The sequence below is a fragment of the Mytilus edulis genome, chromosome 1 (genome assembly GCF_963676685.1).
Source record: "Mytilus edulis chromosome 1, xbMytEdul2.2, whole genome shotgun sequence".
Lineage (NCBI taxonomy): Eukaryota > Metazoa > Mollusca > Bivalvia > Mytilida > Mytilidae > Mytilus > Mytilus edulis.
In genome coordinates this window covers 30,143,435-30,161,819 of record NC_092344.1, presented here as the reverse complement: position 1 = coordinate 30,161,819, position 18,385 = coordinate 30,143,435, and the positions used below count along the sequence as shown (strand labels likewise).

Below are 18,385 nucleotides of genomic sequence, written 5' to 3'. Positions count from 1 at the left end.
CGAATATACAAACAAATCGACCACATGTCACTGTTAAATCAACCCAGTAGAAAATGTAAACATATCGACTAGAAATCAGCGTTTAAATCAAACACAATAGAATATACAATCACATCGACAAGATATCAAGGTTAAATCAAACTCAATAGAGTATATATTTCTTATAGGTTAGACAATACTTGGTCATGTTTTATGAAGATTTAAGCCCAAGGCGAAGCCGAGGGCTTAAATCGTCATTCATAGTTATCCCACAAGGACGCGGTGTGTCAGTGTAAGATCACCCCGATGGCCGGATATTCACACTTTCGAGTGACCTTACAAAATTAGCCTTTCCCATTGTAATATTCAAACCTTAATAAGAGTTCACTTTTTATAATAAAACAAATGTAAAACATAGGTAATCATCATTTCAATGGATGGAATGAAATAGCACTGACATAGTTTGTGAGGACCGAATAGATAAATTGTTTTTCTTCTGCTTCAGGTAAAATTTAATACTTATATATCTTGAGATTTTTTTTATTTTAAAAAGCAACACAATGTTATATAAATCCCCTATTTGAAATTTGATCTTTTTTTTATAAATACAAAACTCTGTATAACCATTTAAATTTAGACTATTCAACATTAAATGCTTACTTTTTATTGATAATTTTATATGTATTGTGTTTCTCTTAAAAAAATCCTTTGCTTTATATACCAGCAGTCTGGCATTGTTTTCTTGAAAGAAAAAAAAATCCCTCAAATGCCAGGTATATAATAAATAAATATTATTTTACTTGCATCCTTACCCCAATTGTTTTTGTTTATTCTTATATGTGTACCATTAGAAAATGTATGAAAATTTCTAAAATTCCATATGTTTTGTTTTAATTTTTGCTCTTTCATGTTTAATCGGTAGGCTCTTTTCCCAGGGAAAATGCCTCAGGGGATTGTACACTTCATTAGTGCAGTTATTAATAGTTCACTTTCATAATTATCTGACAATGAACAGTCGTTCATATATAGCATTTCTTAGAACATACTCACCCCTTCTCGTCCAATGAAAAGTCAGTTTTTAGCCCTCTAATTTTCATAGTACATGGTTTTCCATGCACTATGAAATGCTATACATGAATGACTTTTCATTGTCAGTTAATTATGAAAGTGAACTACTCTTAATAGTTGCACTAACGAAGTGTTCAATCCTCTAAGGCATTTCCCTTGGGAAAATAGCCTACTGATTAAAGATGAAAGAGCAAAGATTAAAATAATTTTTTTTTAATTTTGCAAAATTTCATGCATTTTCTAATGAAACACATAGACAGATTAAAATTTTTTTTTTGAATTTTGCAAAATTTCATGCATTTTATAATGAAACACATAAATAAAATACACCAAAAAGAATTGGTAAGGATAAATAAAATGACATTAATTTAATTTATATACCATGTATACCTTACATTTGAGAGAATTATTTTCTTTTTCTTTTTCTTTCAAAAATACACAATGCCAGACTGCTGCTATATAAAGCAAAGGATTGTTTTCGAAGAAACACAATACGTTTGAATTTATCAATAAAAAGTATAGTATTTAATGTTGAATGGTCTGAATTCAAATATTCATACAGAGAGTTTTATATTTATAAAAAAAAATCAAATTTCAAAAAGGGGATTTTCATAGCATTGTGTTGGTTTTTAAAATAAGAAAAAATCTAAAGATATATATTAAGTATTAAATTTTACCTGAAGCAGAAGAAAACAATTTATCCTTCACAAACTATGTCAGTACTATTTCATTTCATCCATTGAAATGATCACTACCTATGTTTTATATTTAGTTCATTATTAAAAAGTGAACTCTTATTTAGGTTTGAATATTACAATGGGAAAAGATAGTTGTGTAAGGTCACTCGAAAGTGTGAATATGTTCTAAATTGGTCAGACAATACTTGGTCATGTTTTATGAAGATTTAAGCCCTCGGCTTCGTCTTGGGCTTAAATCTTCATAAAACATGACCAAGTATTGTCTAACCTATAAATAGTGCATGGAAAACCATGCACTATGAAAATTAGAGGGTAAAAAACTGACTTTTTATTGGACGAGAAGGGTTGAGTATGTTCTTCGGTTTGTTAAAAAAAAATATGATTCATCCTATTCTTGAACAATGAACAAAATGACTTATTTTTGTGTTAGCAGTCTAATGTACTGGATTATTCTTACACGAACTGTTTGTTTAGTATTATTGGTATGGTATAGATTATTTTCATGCTTATTCTGTTGAAAATTTCTAAAATGAGTCGGTGGTCATAATATTTAGTGATATTGACTTTTCTTATTTGTGTTGAATCGTTGAATGCCTCCAACTTTAACAAACCTTTTCTAAAAGTGGTTAAAACTTTTTAATTCTGGACAGTATCCTTCAATCGAGTAGAGACATACTCAGTCAATAAGTATTATTTAAGATAAGACAATTTCACAGTAACTTTATAAAAGACTCAAAATTACAAGTTTTCTGAAGACATGTATATCCTGAAGGGTCGTAGTAGTAAACCATTTGTTGATTTTATGAATGAACTATATACCTTATATTCCTTGTCGATTTTTTAAAACCTTTAAATCAATAAACTTTGAAAAAGTTGCAAACTACCTAAACCAAGAAATCTTAATAATTCTCCCAGTGACTCGCTTGAGGATGAACAGATACCAATGGATAAAAAAAATCAACCCAACATAAGTCGATAGAAATCGGGCAAAGGAAAAAAAGAGAACAAGCACGTCCACATAATATGATTAAGATTAAAGATTTTAAGAAGCACGAACTCGACAAAAAATACGTTGTTTAACTAGGTTTTCCGGAAAAGGAAGCAGTTCCTGGAATCCTGCGAAATTCTCAAGTTTACAATTTATCGGTCAGCCATTTATAACTTTTATAATCAGTTTCCTGAACGTCTTATTGTGTATACTAAAAACTCTTACAAAAATAAGGAAATGCATTTTATCTACAGTGAAATCTTTTTCAATAGGAAGTGGTATTGTTTCTTTCTAGGACATATATGTGAAGGTTATTATGTTTATCTAGGACAGAAATTGAAAAACAAATACCTTTTTTCCTTTCCCTGTTTTGTGCTTTACTCCATAATTTCTGTTTATCATTCAAAACGTTTATATACATAAGAAGGTTTTAATATACATGTATATTGTTATTGACAATCTAATTCATTTTTGTAAAATTCCGGTGATGTTTAACGACATTGACAAGAGGATCCCCCTTATTGAGCTACATATATGGTCAGTGTATATAATTTCCAAACGTTGCTTAGTTTCTCAAAATCCTGAATCTGTATCTGTTGACTACCTATAAGGGTCACGTAGATCGGCTAATTCTATTACGCATAAATAAAGTATTTTAAGGAATTTAAAAAATGTTCACAACTTCTTTAAGACTAAGGACGATTTAAAGCTATACACATTATTTGTAATGAATCCGTTCGATTGTTTCAAAGATCGCATATTTACCTCTAAATGAAAGTGTTTGTGTCTTTATGTTGCTTTTACAAGACCGTATTTGAAAAAAGAAATTGGCTGTAATTTTACTAAGAAATATTTTTTTTGGAGGAGAGGAAAATTCATGCTTACAAGGGTGTGTATATAAAATGTGAATATATCACAAAAACTTCTTTTAAATTACTTTGACAAATTGTTTTCTATATAAATGCTGGGAAATTTAATATAAAGTTGAAAAAGAAATACTCTAAATATATGACTGAGTTGTAGATAGTTATGTAGGAATCAATTGTATTATGGACTTAAATAGCAACTGTATTTTGAATCGGTAAGCACTAAATATAAATGAACACCTCTATACCCCAATTATTGATATTTTTACCTATTGTGTGTGTTTGTTTTGTCCACACATCGTTGTCAATATAATGGAATTTTATGCGACTGTCATCGAAGTGAGACGTTTAGCTAGTAGAGCTATAAAACCAGGTTTAATCCACCATTTTCTACATAAGGCAATGTCTGAACCAAGTCAGGAGTATGACAGTTGTTATCCATTCGTTTGATGTGTTTGAGCTTTTTGATTTTGCCATTTGATTATGGACTTTCCTTTTTGAATTTTCCTCGGAGTTCAGTATTTTTGTGATTTTATTTATTATTTGAGATATAAAACACTACTTTAATTTTTATACAGTACTTCCTTGTATCTATTAAAGATATGATGCATGAATTACTCATGAATTGAGTTCAGAGTTCAAATTATGCCCCCAAAAATAAGCTATTTATTACTAAAATAAATTTGATAACAAAAATTAGAGCGAAAAATATCGGGGAAAATGGAGCTACAACACAATAACAAGAGTGATTTTTTTCTAATCTTTCGGAGTTTTACTAGTTTAATAAGTTACAGCATAGTTCAACTTAAAGTGTGGAGCTGGAAGTTTGGTTTTGACAATTCGTAGAATTTAGATATTTTCATCTTATTGCACATGAATCTCAAATATATACATCATTTTTGCCCCCCAAACAGGACTCGTAACACGATAACTTAAAGACTCACGGGTCAAGTCACTTGAATACTGTAAAATCTTGAGAAAAAAAAATATAAAACAATCGCATTAAATAAAAAATATTTCGAACTGAAAAAAAAAGACATAGATTAAAACAGAAGATTATATCAAGTTATGCATTAAAAGTTTTTTGAAATATGCGAAAATATTTAAAAAGTATGTAAATGAAAATAACACAAATATAAACCAGTTTCATAAAGTTGTCAATAACCCATAGCAGGCACTTCAGGTTTTTATTACAGTTCATAGTTAAAAAATATCCAACTATGAATTCATGAAAAATCATAACTGTAAATTGAGAATATTGGAATTTATAAAATATTTTAGGATTTATTAGCAATTTGAAACATTTACCAAACTCAAAAAGTGCATTTTAGTTTAAAGTTAGTTATATTTTCAGCCGTTTTTCCTTTGTATATTAATTTTCATTGAAATGTTAAGACAAAGATTTGTAATTGATATATCATATACTTTATACATCCTTATGTAAACTGAGTCGTTCATAACATCCATGAAAGATTTGCCACTGGACGTTTATTCAGCTACAATTAATCAATTATTGTTTCTGAGGCAAACTTTTTCCAAGAAAAAACTGGTCGATTTTAGAACTCGTGTAGACCCTCTAAACTGAATGTATTAATATTAATTGAAATCAGTTTAAAAACTATGGATATTGATTCATAACTTGAAATAAAAAAATACCGTGACTTTAGCTATAAATAATTCTTATTATAATATTGATATGAATTAAATATTATATGTATTACTAAAAATAAAACAAATATATCCTGTAGATTAAAATTTCAAAGTCTATGTAAAGATTTAAATCAAACTGAATAATTAATTGCTTGTTTATTATACTGCGGAATTATATATTACAGTTTCAATTTATCGAATATGTCGATCATAACAAAAACACTGGCATTTACATAAAATAAATTGATAGTTTAACAAGGTCTTTATATCCCACAATCCAAAACATACGAGCCTTACGCACATGCGTAAATACAGTATTTGTCGTGTCCTCGCCAGGAAGAGAAAATACACATGTTTACCTGGTGTGTATTTCAGAAACTTCACATGTAAGTATGGATCTAAGTAAGTAATCGTATAATTTGAAAAGTTATCACTTTTGGTATAAAATAAAAAGTCTAAATAGAAAGGGGAAACTATTTATTTAGGTTACAAGGATGTGTCACATGGTTTATAAATAGGTAGTTTCAGAGGGCATTTAATGGTAAAAAGTAAAAGTAAAAATTGATATATATTTCATTGAAAAAAAGTTTATGAGTAATATTTATAAGGTTTCAAATAACTTATTTAAATGAAATAAAATAAAATAGAATATTAAAAATCAATTAATGATTGTACATATTTCTTTTTTAGTGGAATTCGATATGCAATAACAACAAAATGTCTTCTAACAAGATATTAGTAGAAGCTGTTCGAACTTTGACTAGAGGACAAGAAGATGCCGAAGCAGACGTTGAGAACAACAAGAGAGGGGTGACAGTCAGTGACATTGAGAGATGGCTGGTGACACAGAAATATTACTTAACTAAAGATGAGTTTAAGTGTCCTCTGCATGTTAGTTTGCAGAAAGAAGTAAGCGCGGGAAGACTCGAGAAGCTGACGTCTGGTACCTATGTACTATCAGCCCAGCAGGTCAGCAAGGATAAAGCTGTTGCGATTAAACAAAAGGCCCTACTGAAAAGAAGTATATCGAATCCTGGAAAAAGGGGGAGGCCATCAAAGAAAAAGGTATACAACAGGAAATTATTTTTGGGAAATTTACAGTATTTTTTTTCTAAGTAATGACGGTTTTAACAAGGATGGTTGTATTAATTTTTATGGAATTTTATGAGAATGAGAAAAAGCAACCATGTAAAAAATCAATGCTAAATTATACATAATTCATTAGCAGCTCGTGTTTAGTTAACTGGTTTATTCTGGTTGTTTATCAAACTGTCAGTTTGAATTTTGTCGTATTAGACGCTCGTTGGTTTGATAATATGGTAAATCGAATTGCAATGAGTTGTTTTTAGATCATACAGCACCTTAATTAGAACTCATTTTGTTGGGAACAGTTCATTTGTTTTTTGGTAAATGTCGACATTTTGAATTCTGGTATTTTGTACTTTAATTTCCTCGTATCGGTGGCATGTTGTCTTTAAATTTATGTTTACTCTTTCGTTTGATTTTTTAATAGATTTTTTTTGGTGTGTTTCGATTTCAGTACATTTTTCAAATTGAACCGCATATGTTTTCATTTAATCTGCTGCAATAAAATTGAGAAAGGAAATGGGGAATGTGTGAAAACGACAACAACCCGACCATAGAGTAGACAAAAACCAATGAAGGAGTTAACTGTTTAATAGACTTTCTTGGAACAAATACTTCTAAACAACACATTTTCATCTACTTGGTGACTATTTTGCATTCTTGTTCTCCAGTCTCAATGCAACAAATTCCGATTTTCCGAGTTCAATATCTCCTTTCGATTACATTAAATCTTTTTAAAAACTAAACCATGTACTGCAAATGTAAAATAATTCTTATCAAAATTAAAAGGATGTAGAAAATGATAATAAAACTGAACAATTTATGAATGAAGCCGTCCCCCTTTTTGATTCATAGATTTAAGTTCAAAATGGTATTGTATTCAAAGTGAAAATTATTAAACGGTACACTACAATGCATTTTGAGAAGTGTTATATACATAGAAGTGAAAATACTATAAAACCAATACGAAATATTGAACCTTTTTGCAGTTCGAAATTCAAAACCATCGAACGCATCATTTGCATTGACGTCAATAAATACTTCCATGATATGACGTATACAAATGTCATATAATTAATCTGTGTGGAAATCAATTGAAGAAGAAGAAAAAATTAAGAACTAATCCTGATTTTATCATCCGTCCTTTTTCGATCCGAAATATGACAATTTGCTCAGACTAAATAAATAAAATTTTGATATGCATCTAAATATCGTGTAATGATAATATTTAATAATGTAGGAAATGAAAATTACTTTTAAAACAATATGAAAAAAAAGGTAATCCCTTTCCGTCCGAACTCTGGAATTCCTAACGATTTGTAACAAATCTACGATGACTAAATGTGCACTGAGGCCAACTGGGCTGCGTGGTATCCTTCGGTTTTTACCTGCTCTATGGTCGGGTTGTTGTCCCTTTGACATATTCCCCATTTCCGTTCTCAATTTTACTTATAATCTTTGATAACAGAAATATGAACATTAAAAAGATAAAAAAAGAGGTTTATTTTAGAATACTTTTTTCTTAAAAATCTGACAGATTGTCTTATATTTAGCAAATATAAACATATTAAAAAAAAATACAAATCTTTATTATACGTTAACAATAATATATGGGAAAAATGTTAATCGGACTATAAAGATATGAAAAATATATATCGCCGAAACACCCGACTACTCAAAACAAAATATACACAGAATCATAAACAAATAGAAATGATATGATCAACAACATGGTCCAAATTCCTTGACTTGAGACAGACCGACTATGTTTGTCTGTGTGTGTGAGTGTGTCTGTGGTAAAAAAAAAGGGGATAAACAGGTTTTCTGTAGACACGAACCTTTCTCTCTATGTCTATTTAGAAAGTAATTCGGAACAGTAAAAGTGTGACCTCCACAAAGGTAAAGTCTGGAATATTTTCGACGATTGATTGATTTATGTTTGCGTAACATCCAGTGCCAAATATTAGACTATTATATACATGCATAGTCGGTGCGAAAGAAACGAAAACGGTCATAATTTAAGTATGCATTTGTTATGTAGTTTGCCCCGCGGTCTTAAATGATAATTTTATAAATGTTTCTGTCGGAAATACCGTATGAACGTGACTATTGAAAAGTATATTTAAAAGGAGATGTGAATTATATGCCATTCATATCCAGGGAGATATTTAAAAGAATAATACATCTAAACTTCAACATATGTTTAACGATGGACAAGTGTTTCTAAAATATCTAAAAGCTCTAAAAGTATGTAAAGAAGTAAAATCACAAAAAAATTCTGAACTCCGAGGAAAATCCAAAACGGAAAGTCCCTAATCAAATGGCAAAATCACAAAAACACATCAAAAGAATGGATAACAACTGTCATATTAAATAGATATTAAAAAGAATGACCATCATCACTACATCTCCAGATGACAAACACATAATAACCAAAGCACTTACGGTTTTGCTGATTTACATGAACACGAACATGTAGCGGGGTATAACTGAACAAATATTGAACGGAACATTAAGACACATAGAAAATAAAACCCACTTTTCTGTATTACAAAGGTTTTGGCGGAAAATTACCAAAAAAAACAGGTATAAATAAAAGCTACACAAAGTAGTAAAAATGCTACAAGAATAGACTGCTTTCCAAAAATAAAAATTTCAACATTTATAAATTGTTTGTCTACACATTTATATGTAAATCGATTGATTTTTTTTTAACTTTTAATTTATTATAATAGTAAGGAACATATGTTGCACATGTCTATATGTCTATACTGACATCCCGGTCTTGCTCGGTTGACTAAGAATGCATCATGTATAGTCTAGGAAACACATGTTCAGTCCCTAGACTTAAACTTAACTCTCAAATGCTAACTTCGAATAGCATGTCAAATTTTGGACCCCAGTCGAAACATCTAAATAAACATTCAGCATACTGTTTACTCAGAAACTAAGATGTCTAGTTTTCTGTTATCTGCATATTAAAATCTCAAAGGGGTATCCAGGATTTTCGAAAGGGGAAGGTAATTTCATAGAAAGATTTTTTTGGGGGAATATGATAAAAATAGGTATATTTTAAGCCCACTGAATCCGCGCGGCACTGCATATCTTTGTATCAATTTTGTTTATAATATAGATGATGTTGCATGGTCTGTGAAGTGGAATCTTACCAGTAAAAAATATTGTAACTAATAGTGCTCCAGGATAATGTGTTCTAAAAGTTGAGTTATGTCTATTTTTTAAGATCAAATGGTGTGGTGTCGTTTGTAACTGTCACTGGCCGTTTGCAGTCCGATTTGTTGACCAGTATATGTCTTTTATTGTTTTCGTATATAGTGTTGCTGGATTATGGTCTCATTTATAATGGTTCGAACTTCCTATTGACATTTCGCGATCACATTAAACATAGCTTCGGAATTTTAACTCAAAAAGTGTGTTACTGTCGTTCGAGGATTAAGCTAATGATATGATGCTTTCATCGTTTAATCACATTGAGTGGTTTGGTAGCAAAATAAAAAAAATAAAAATGTATTTTTTCCGTTTTAGCAAAAAATAAAACAGAGTCCGTATGATGACGAAGAATGCCCTGTAGACCCTCCCCAGCCATCAGATCCGTTGAATGAAGGAAATTGTGATTATTGTCTACAGACAGCAGAAAACAACAAGAAGGGCGAGCAGGAAGATTTTCTAGTCTGTAAAGACTGCAGTGCAAAAGGTACGGAAACAGACTTAATAAAACTGTATCTTCATGCAAATTTATTCTGTGTGTAATTTTTCATAACTGGTTACTCGCCGCGGTATAGCCTTTTTGTGCTATTGTGGCGTAAAGCAACCAACAATCAATCAATCATAACTGGTTATATATTATTTTGAAAATATGAACGTTAGAAACTGGCTTCATGTCAAATTGTTGCCAGAAAAGCATTGAAATAATTTGTAAAAGATATTCATCAAATCGTTCTGTGAGAGAGAAGTTTCATCTGTGTATTCACAGTTGTGATTTTTTTTTATCTTTTCTAATAATTACGCCTACAGTGAAAATAAGATTTTGGAATATCTGACTATTTTAGATTAAATTTACTTCCTTTAAAAAAAAAGTGTTTAGTTATAAAAAATAATCAGATATTACAAATTTTTATTATGTCTTTGTTTTTATCACAAGTAACATGTATGTCAGAAAAGCAAAGAAAGGTATGGTAGGTCATAGAAAATTAATCTTTTTTTTCTCACTGAAACGTATAGTTTGTTATTTCTATTTTTAGCTCATCCAACATGTATGGGATATTCGATTCTCCTCTCTAGCAGAGCAAGGCTATATCCCTGGCAATGTATTGACTGTAAGACGTGTTGTCTATGTTTGGATGCTAGTGATCCAGTAAGTAAATCGATGTTACAACTGAGATCACCCCAGTGTTTTGCTACTCTTTTTTCATGTCTTTTTTTCCATGATCTTGTCGTTCTTTCTTTGACTTGATAGTTCCGATTTCCCGTTTGGTATCTTCCGCTATTTGTTTAATACTACTAGGGTGTTATCGACCTTCATTACCAATGGGGTCTCACACAACATGTCTTTATTACAGAGAAATAATAGCAATGAATGTGTATTACCTCTCATGGGATTGGTAAAGTATATACATTTTTCTTGGAAAACATGCATTAAACATAAAGTTTATAATGATTGTTTTACTGTCAGATGTGAAACGTGTTTATCTTACGTTTAAACATATGTTTCATAGACAAAAGTATTTTTGACAGTTGGACAAGAATGTTATTAATCGAAAACATGCGTCAAATAATTTTCATTCTAAAACAAATAAAATGACCATGAAAGCGTCTGTTTTTCTCATTTCTGTATACATAAACTTATTTGAAAATTGTCTTAAAGGAACACAACAGAATATGTTTATTACTTGAATATATTTCTATGCATATATCAGAGATGTTTGATTTTTTTTTAATTAAAGCTGGAAAATAAACGTGATCCAGCAAGAGAATTTTCCATATCTCATTTGCAACAGACATACTCTTTTCACTGTTAATTGTCTGTCAAAGAGCATTTAACAAATTTGTTGTTAGAGATTTCATAAGCAATCAAGAATTCTCTGAACAACAGTGTTCATTCCAGAAAGTTTTAGGGTATTAGATTCTACTTATCAAATCTTGAACATCTAGAATGTTCCCCTAACATTCATTTTATGTGGGGTTTTTTTCAGGATAGCATGTTATTTTGCGATGCTTGTGACAAAGGTTACCATATGAACTGTCACACTCCTAAAGTCACAGACAAACCTTCAGGTAAATTAGGTTCTAATGTGCCATCAAAAGCCCAATCATTTAATTTTATTGGATATGATTATAATTGAAAATTACATGTCTAATAATGTGTGGAGGCATGATATCCAACAGCTTAGTTTTTTTTATAGAGATTTTCCGAATATAAACGTCAAATATCCCTAATATTGCCTACCTTAAAAGACAGTCCAAGAGATGCCTATAAGTAAAATACTAACCATATACGTAAGAGACCAAACCAATAACACACCAGAAATGGTCAGTTTTTACATTCAATGCATCGAGTTAAAAAGTAATCACTGTGTTGTCAAAATGGAACTATCGGGAATATAAAGAAATCAGTAAATTAATATCTTGTATCTTGTACCGCGAAAAAAATGCCGCAAATGAGTTGACTCGGACACATCTTATCGGTCAACAAATTCGTAATGGGGACCTTTAATCTTAAGGGATGTCAATTTCAGTCGTACTTCCGCTCATCTCTGTTCGAACAGTGTTTGTGCCGTAATCATATACATGTCCATTATTTCCATTCAATGCGAACATGGACGAGCTTAACTTATGTATTGAGTAATGAAAACGCCATACAATAGCCGAGAGGATATGCTGCTGTTGTGAAATGGAAAGTTGACTATTGGATTACTGAAATCACAAAGATGATCATCGATCCTAGGACGAAGCCGCCCTATTGTGATACTATCAAGGAAAATGTTATATAGCCACGTCTAAACAAAAATATAAAAGTCATGACTTCTACAAAAAAGGCCAATATTTCTCACTTTAAAAAAAAATGCATCTGCACCTCTGTCCTTATAAACCTGTATTGTTATTAATCTTCCTAGTAGTAATTTCACTGAACAGCGGATTATTGCTTGCATTATAAATATGAAAAAAATCAACAAAACAAATAAGCTTTCCGGAAACCGTGACTATCATCAAGAACTGAAATCTGGTAAATGATCGCTATAGGCAGAAAGAAGTCATTCTTTTGTTGGAAGTGTTAACCATTGCACGACATCCCGTTCTGTTAAGCTACGAGGAATGAGTGAATAACAGCAATGGAAGATTTGGACAAGCTGTTAGTATTCCAGATCAATCAATAATTTAAAAGTTTTTTGTTTCTTTTTAAATATTCGGACCTCAAAGAGCATTTGAATAAAGGATCAATCCAACCCATTCTTGTACTCTCTTAGTTTAAAAAAGTGTCTTCCGTTGTCTGAAAGCAGAGATTTTTAGATCAGCTGCCTGCTTGAACAAGCTTTTTCCCTTCTACCTTTTATTGATTCAGAAGATATACACAAATTTTGGTAACTTCGATGCCAAAGAAGCGTACTTGAACGCTGGGTTACTGTGAACATTGTGTCTGGATATGGTTTAATGCTAGCACTGCCTTAACATGAACAATACAAAAAGACATCGATGCAAACATGTAAACTTCAACTACTGAACAATTTATGTTTTAAATCTCACTATATGTGATAAATTAATTACTCGTCTGATGCAGTATCTAGGTTAGAACTTGACTTAATTGACGTACATTTGAATAACTTGCCGTCTTTTAGAAGAAAAAAACCCCATCGCTGAACAGTATTTTGTACGACTCTACGTTCAAACCTAATTTGAAATCGTGTTGAATAATTCGGAGAAAGACGACAAACAACAAAACAAACTTTGAACTCAATATAAATTAATTTAAACATGTGAATTTTCACTGATTTGTCTTTATTTGATTAATGACAACACTGAAAGCACATGCATTGCGTCTTTTTGTTTACTAGGGAAATGGATATGTTCTGAATGTGCAGATCAAGGAATAACCGACGCGGACCTTGTAGAGGACACAGAGACAAAAGATAATGAAAACAAATCGGGTAAGAATTCTCTATACATTATAGAGCAAAATAACATTTACATTATGTGTACAGCAATTTTGGTAATGCATATGGCTTGAAAGTTACCATCTGGCACATACGAGTTATATATGAGATGCTATGAAACCGCGATTTGTAGATAAATTTCGTGGACACATTTGAAATTAAAAAATTCTTTGTCAGTCAATATCTTCAAATCAAATTTTTGATTGAATTCTTTGTATGAAAAACATTATATAACGTAGGTTTTAAATAATTAATACGTTTTATTAACAGAAATACTAGTTGCAAGAATTTAATGTAATAATATTAACAGTACTGAGTTGAAGATTTTAAATAAAGCATTATTATATATCATAGTACTTTATTCTTATAGGCGATACTAGTTGCAATTATCCTACCCCTTGTGAGTCACCAGTTACAGATCAGGACCCGGATGTAAGGTAAGTAGTGTACATACGTACAGGGGAAGTTATACAAACAATTTGATGTATAAATTAATCTCATTATAAATTATTATTGGTAATGATAAAGTAATGTAACGATAGGAAAAAATGACGAATAGAGGCAACAGTATCATACCTGTGTTCAAAATATGGTCATCAAAAGTCATAGAATTAAGCAAAACAGAATAAAAAGTTAAGGGAACATACAATTGGATCGGACATACACTAATTTGTATTTGTTTTCAAAATAATTTATAAATTTATTGACAATCGTAATTTCAAATTTACAATGATTATCCAAAAATGAGACACGGGCCAAAGTTCTAATCTGTCTGCGCTAATTACCATAGGTTGAATAATACTCCCGTAACAATGCAATATTCTGTCAGTCACATCTATTCCAGATCTTTTTTCAAAAATGAATCAAAAGTGAATGGTCATTCGTCAATACCCAAGGTAGATAACGGTAAATATCCGGATGCTTCCAAATGGACGACGGATGACGTCGTTCAATTTATCATATCGGTGGGATTCAATGACCAAGCTGAAGCTTTCAAAGAACAGGTAATTGTATATAGTGGAATTCAAATTATATAACAAATTTGATGACGGTAAATGACTTTTAAAAAAAGTTGTGTCAGAAATTCAAACCAATCTTTAAATTCTCAAAAAGGAGAAAAGATAACATAGGAACAATCAAAATCTGTTGATCAAAGCAATACGGACATCATTAAGTTAAAAACTAGAAGTAAGACCGGAAGACAAGCAACAGACTACAAAATAATATGAAAAATAACTAATCTTTGGGCTACATGAATCCCATTAATAAAATCCATCAAAGACAGTTATCCTCTATTTCGCGATATGCACGTTTCGCCTACACAAGACTCGCCAATGAACCGACGGAAAAATTGAGTACAGTTTCACAGTCTAACAAGTTGCTCATATAAAGTATAAATTAAAAAAACGACATCATTTTCCCGTAAAAACCTTCAGAAAAATGACTTCAACTTCACCATCAAAAAACCTCCGAGTATTAAAACCGCTACCTATAAAAATAGTGTATCAACATGAAGTCTGACGAATACACTGAATGTAACCAATCTTTAGCATGCGTCACTGAAGAGACGTTGATTTTCGAAAAGCGCATCCGGTGCAGTAAAAAAAGTCTAACAAAAATACCGAACTCAAAGGCTAATCAATTGGGAGAAAGGACAATATCAAAAGCTATCAATCACAGGAACAAGTGAAAAACAAATTACCACATATCAATTAAAGTTAAATGTATCCAGTTTGTTCAGTCATATTTTCTTTATCAGGAGATAGATGGACAGTCATTACTTTTGATGAAGAGAAGTGATGTTTTAACTGGACTTAATATTAGACTAGGACCGGCTCTAAAGATATACCAACATGTTTTGAAACTGCAAGCAGTCGGATTAGATAACTCACTCTTCTGAATATTATGTGCATGCATGTTCACATAATGATTTATGACAACCCATTGTTTTGTTTTAAGATTTTATAAAGGGAAAATTTACAAAAATAAGGCATACCCTTAGTGAAACCGAAAAACAAATCATGTGCAGACATACGTTATTCCGAGTACGACCTACGAGTAAACGAACTTTCAAAATGATCTGATGCTAGTATGCTAGGTTGGTTCTTACTATTACTTTGATATATTACTTGCTTCTAAACTACAAGTCTGTCTTCTTTCTTTATCAAAGGACATTTCCATTCTCAATTTTATATTCTATTTACACAAACAATAAAAAAAAGGGACAGCCCATCAATAGTTTTAAATAATAAAAAACAACGACAAAGTGAAATGCAGGATGACATATTCAGACTAAACAATTTGGTTGTCTAAAAAGATTTGACAAGATTATTTTTTTAATAACGTATTATAAAGAATATACTATTGGTCCAAGAAAAACCACAAGTTGGAAAAGTCAGAAGACATAACGTTTATAATTATAAAAACGAACCGACACACAGCAGTACAATATCACTAACAGAAAATCCAGGCAAAGCGTGAGCATCAACAACTTTACCTAAATAGGCGATATATGCAGTATCCATGAAAGGGTAAAAAGGGTCATCAGAGATAACAGGTGTATACTTCAGCCAGATATTTTAAACCTGATTATTCTATAAAGTAGTGTATTTCTCCGGAATTTACCGAAAAGCTACAACCAATAAAGTGAGTATCTAAGAGTATTAAACTTATGAGCTGACATACTGGAGGATACTCCAGAGTTTTCAATTGTGTACAATAATGTACATCCTAATTGGAATTTTTGCTTCGGGATTTCCATTGTTATAATGTTGGATGATTTTGTTTATTTGTAAGGTCTTTATTATTGCACTTTTAGCATTCTTCATAGCTTTTGAAAAAATGTTCATTGTCTGAATTGATGATGTATTTGATATCAGTCTATTTCACAGTCCTTTACATCCTACATTCGCGTTAGTACATATGTTGGTCCCCTGAGTTTAATTGGTGCATTTGTTATTATTTATCCGTTCTGACAGTATAATAATACCATAAATTATAAATATTACTATTGAAATATTGTTATTTTCCCTCCATACTGAGCAATGTGTTTCATCATTATTATGCATGCATTTTACAATTTAAATATCTTCGTGATATAAATTAATTGTTCCTTATATACGCTGGTTGATTACGACTCTATTTGAAGGTTTTGTGTTTATAGATTATGATGAGGTTTAAGAAGCAAGAATTCAATTCACCATGAGTTTTCAATATTAAAATACCTTATATTATTGTACCATAAAGTTTATATGTCTTTATTTCCTTTGAAATTTTGACAATATTTCTTTTATATACACTAGGTTTTGTTAATTGTCAAAGGCCACACAGTGCCCCCATATAATTTTGATGTTTATCCATTGTTCATCATGGATAGTAGTAATATCATTGTCCATAATTGCACATCTCCTTATTTTTGTTGTTGTTAATAACATACGGAAAATGATTGGCAAAAAATATCACAGCTAAATATGTGTACTTTGACGTTCTGGCAAATTTTAAGGTTTTATCCCCAAATTGTAAGAGAAAGACAATATTTGACATAATCATGTAAACCTGTAATTTTTTACCCAAATACCTTCAACAGAACAATAAGCGCTGAATTGATTTTGGATTTTATGGAAATATGTGAAATAATCAAAAAAAGTTTGATTATAGAGAAAATGCCCATAAATGAAACTTTGTATTCGTTCAAATATCAATCTCTCTGAATGCTTGTTGTAACTGATTCATATATTTGCATAACCCAATAACTGATGATATGTGTTAAAATGAAATGCAATAATTTGATTTATAAGTTGATTTGTTAATTAAATATTAGATATGGTGCTCAAATTAGCATTTAATACTTAATTTCTAACTTTGCACTATTGAATAGCGATGTTATAACTTAAAAAACCAGCATGCAAACGTAGGCCTTTTATTAATATTTTCGAGGATTGCGGCTTTTAACTCGTGGACTGTCCAGTTTCACAATTTTAGTCAGGAAGAACCCTTATAGCAAACTTTTACAATGTATAATTGTCAGAAATATAAGGAGGCTGTACTTTCAATTGATTTCAGACATACAAATACTTTGTAAAATGAGATGCATAATTTTATATGAGGGGACTTTGTTTTATTGATGAAATATTTACGTGTTAGCTTGTTAAAATAATTATGTACTGTTCATATGTCATTCATAGTTCATTGTTATCATTGTGTCATGTTTTATAGTCATGACTCTAAATTGTTAATAAAATTTATCAAATGAATTTGCCTTTTGTCTCCCTTTGAATCAAGAATATGTATTTGTATCTATTTGAACGATAGAAACCAAAACGCCAAACGCATACATTTAGTATATTATTATGCAATCAATAGAGAAACTATGCTGACTGTTTTGTGATCTTTGTTTGCTTTATTATATACATTGATGTATTTGTAAGAAGTTTTATTATGCCCCACCTACGATAGTAGAGGGGCATTATGCTTTCTGGTCTGTGCGTCCGTCCGTCCGTTCGTCCGTCTGTCCCGCTTCAGGTTAAAGTTTTTGGTCGAGGTAGTTTTTGATGAAGTTGAAGTCTAATCGACTTCAAACTTGGTACACATGTTCCCTATGATATGATCTTTCTAATTTTAATGCCAAATTAGAGATTTTACCCCAATATCACGGTCCACTGAACATAGAAAATGATAGTACGAGTGGGGCATTCGTGTACTGAGGACACATTCTTGTTTCTTTTTTTTTTTACCTAAAATACTAGTACATGAATTAATGCTTATGTTTGAAAAAATATTTATGAATATATAAAGCAACAAATTTGAACACCGTCAGAGTAACGTGATCTTTGTAACGATGAGATATCGAATCTACCACTGGAACAAAGGCATGTTGTGCTAGAC

General features: G+C 30.9%; 1 protein-coding gene across 2 annotated transcripts; it reads left to right on the top strand.

Moving 5' to 3' along the window:
• The first annotated feature begins 5,523 nt into the window (after positions 1 to 5,523).
• On the top strand, positions 5,524 to 17,754 carry LOC139511479 (uncharacterized). Of its 2 annotated transcripts, none has more exons than XM_071298258.1 (9): positions 5,524 to 5,651; positions 5,940 to 6,314; positions 9,879 to 10,047; positions 10,595 to 10,707; positions 11,546 to 11,627; positions 13,403 to 13,495; positions 13,872 to 13,938; positions 14,346 to 14,505; positions 15,261 to 17,754. In XM_071298258.1, exons 2-9 carry the CDS (start codon positions 5,967 to 5,969, stop codon positions 15,399 to 15,401), a joined length of 1,173 nt encoding a protein of 390 aa, XP_071154359.1. In that variant the 5' UTR covers positions 5,524 to 5,651; positions 5,940 to 5,966; the 3' UTR covers positions 15,402 to 17,754. The 2 variants fall into 2 exon arrangements, with proteins under 2 accessions (XP_071154359.1, XP_071154367.1); XM_071298266.1 differs by having other exon boundaries at positions 5,533 to 5,635.
• The last annotated feature ends 631 nt before the right edge of the window (positions 17,755 to 18,385 follow it).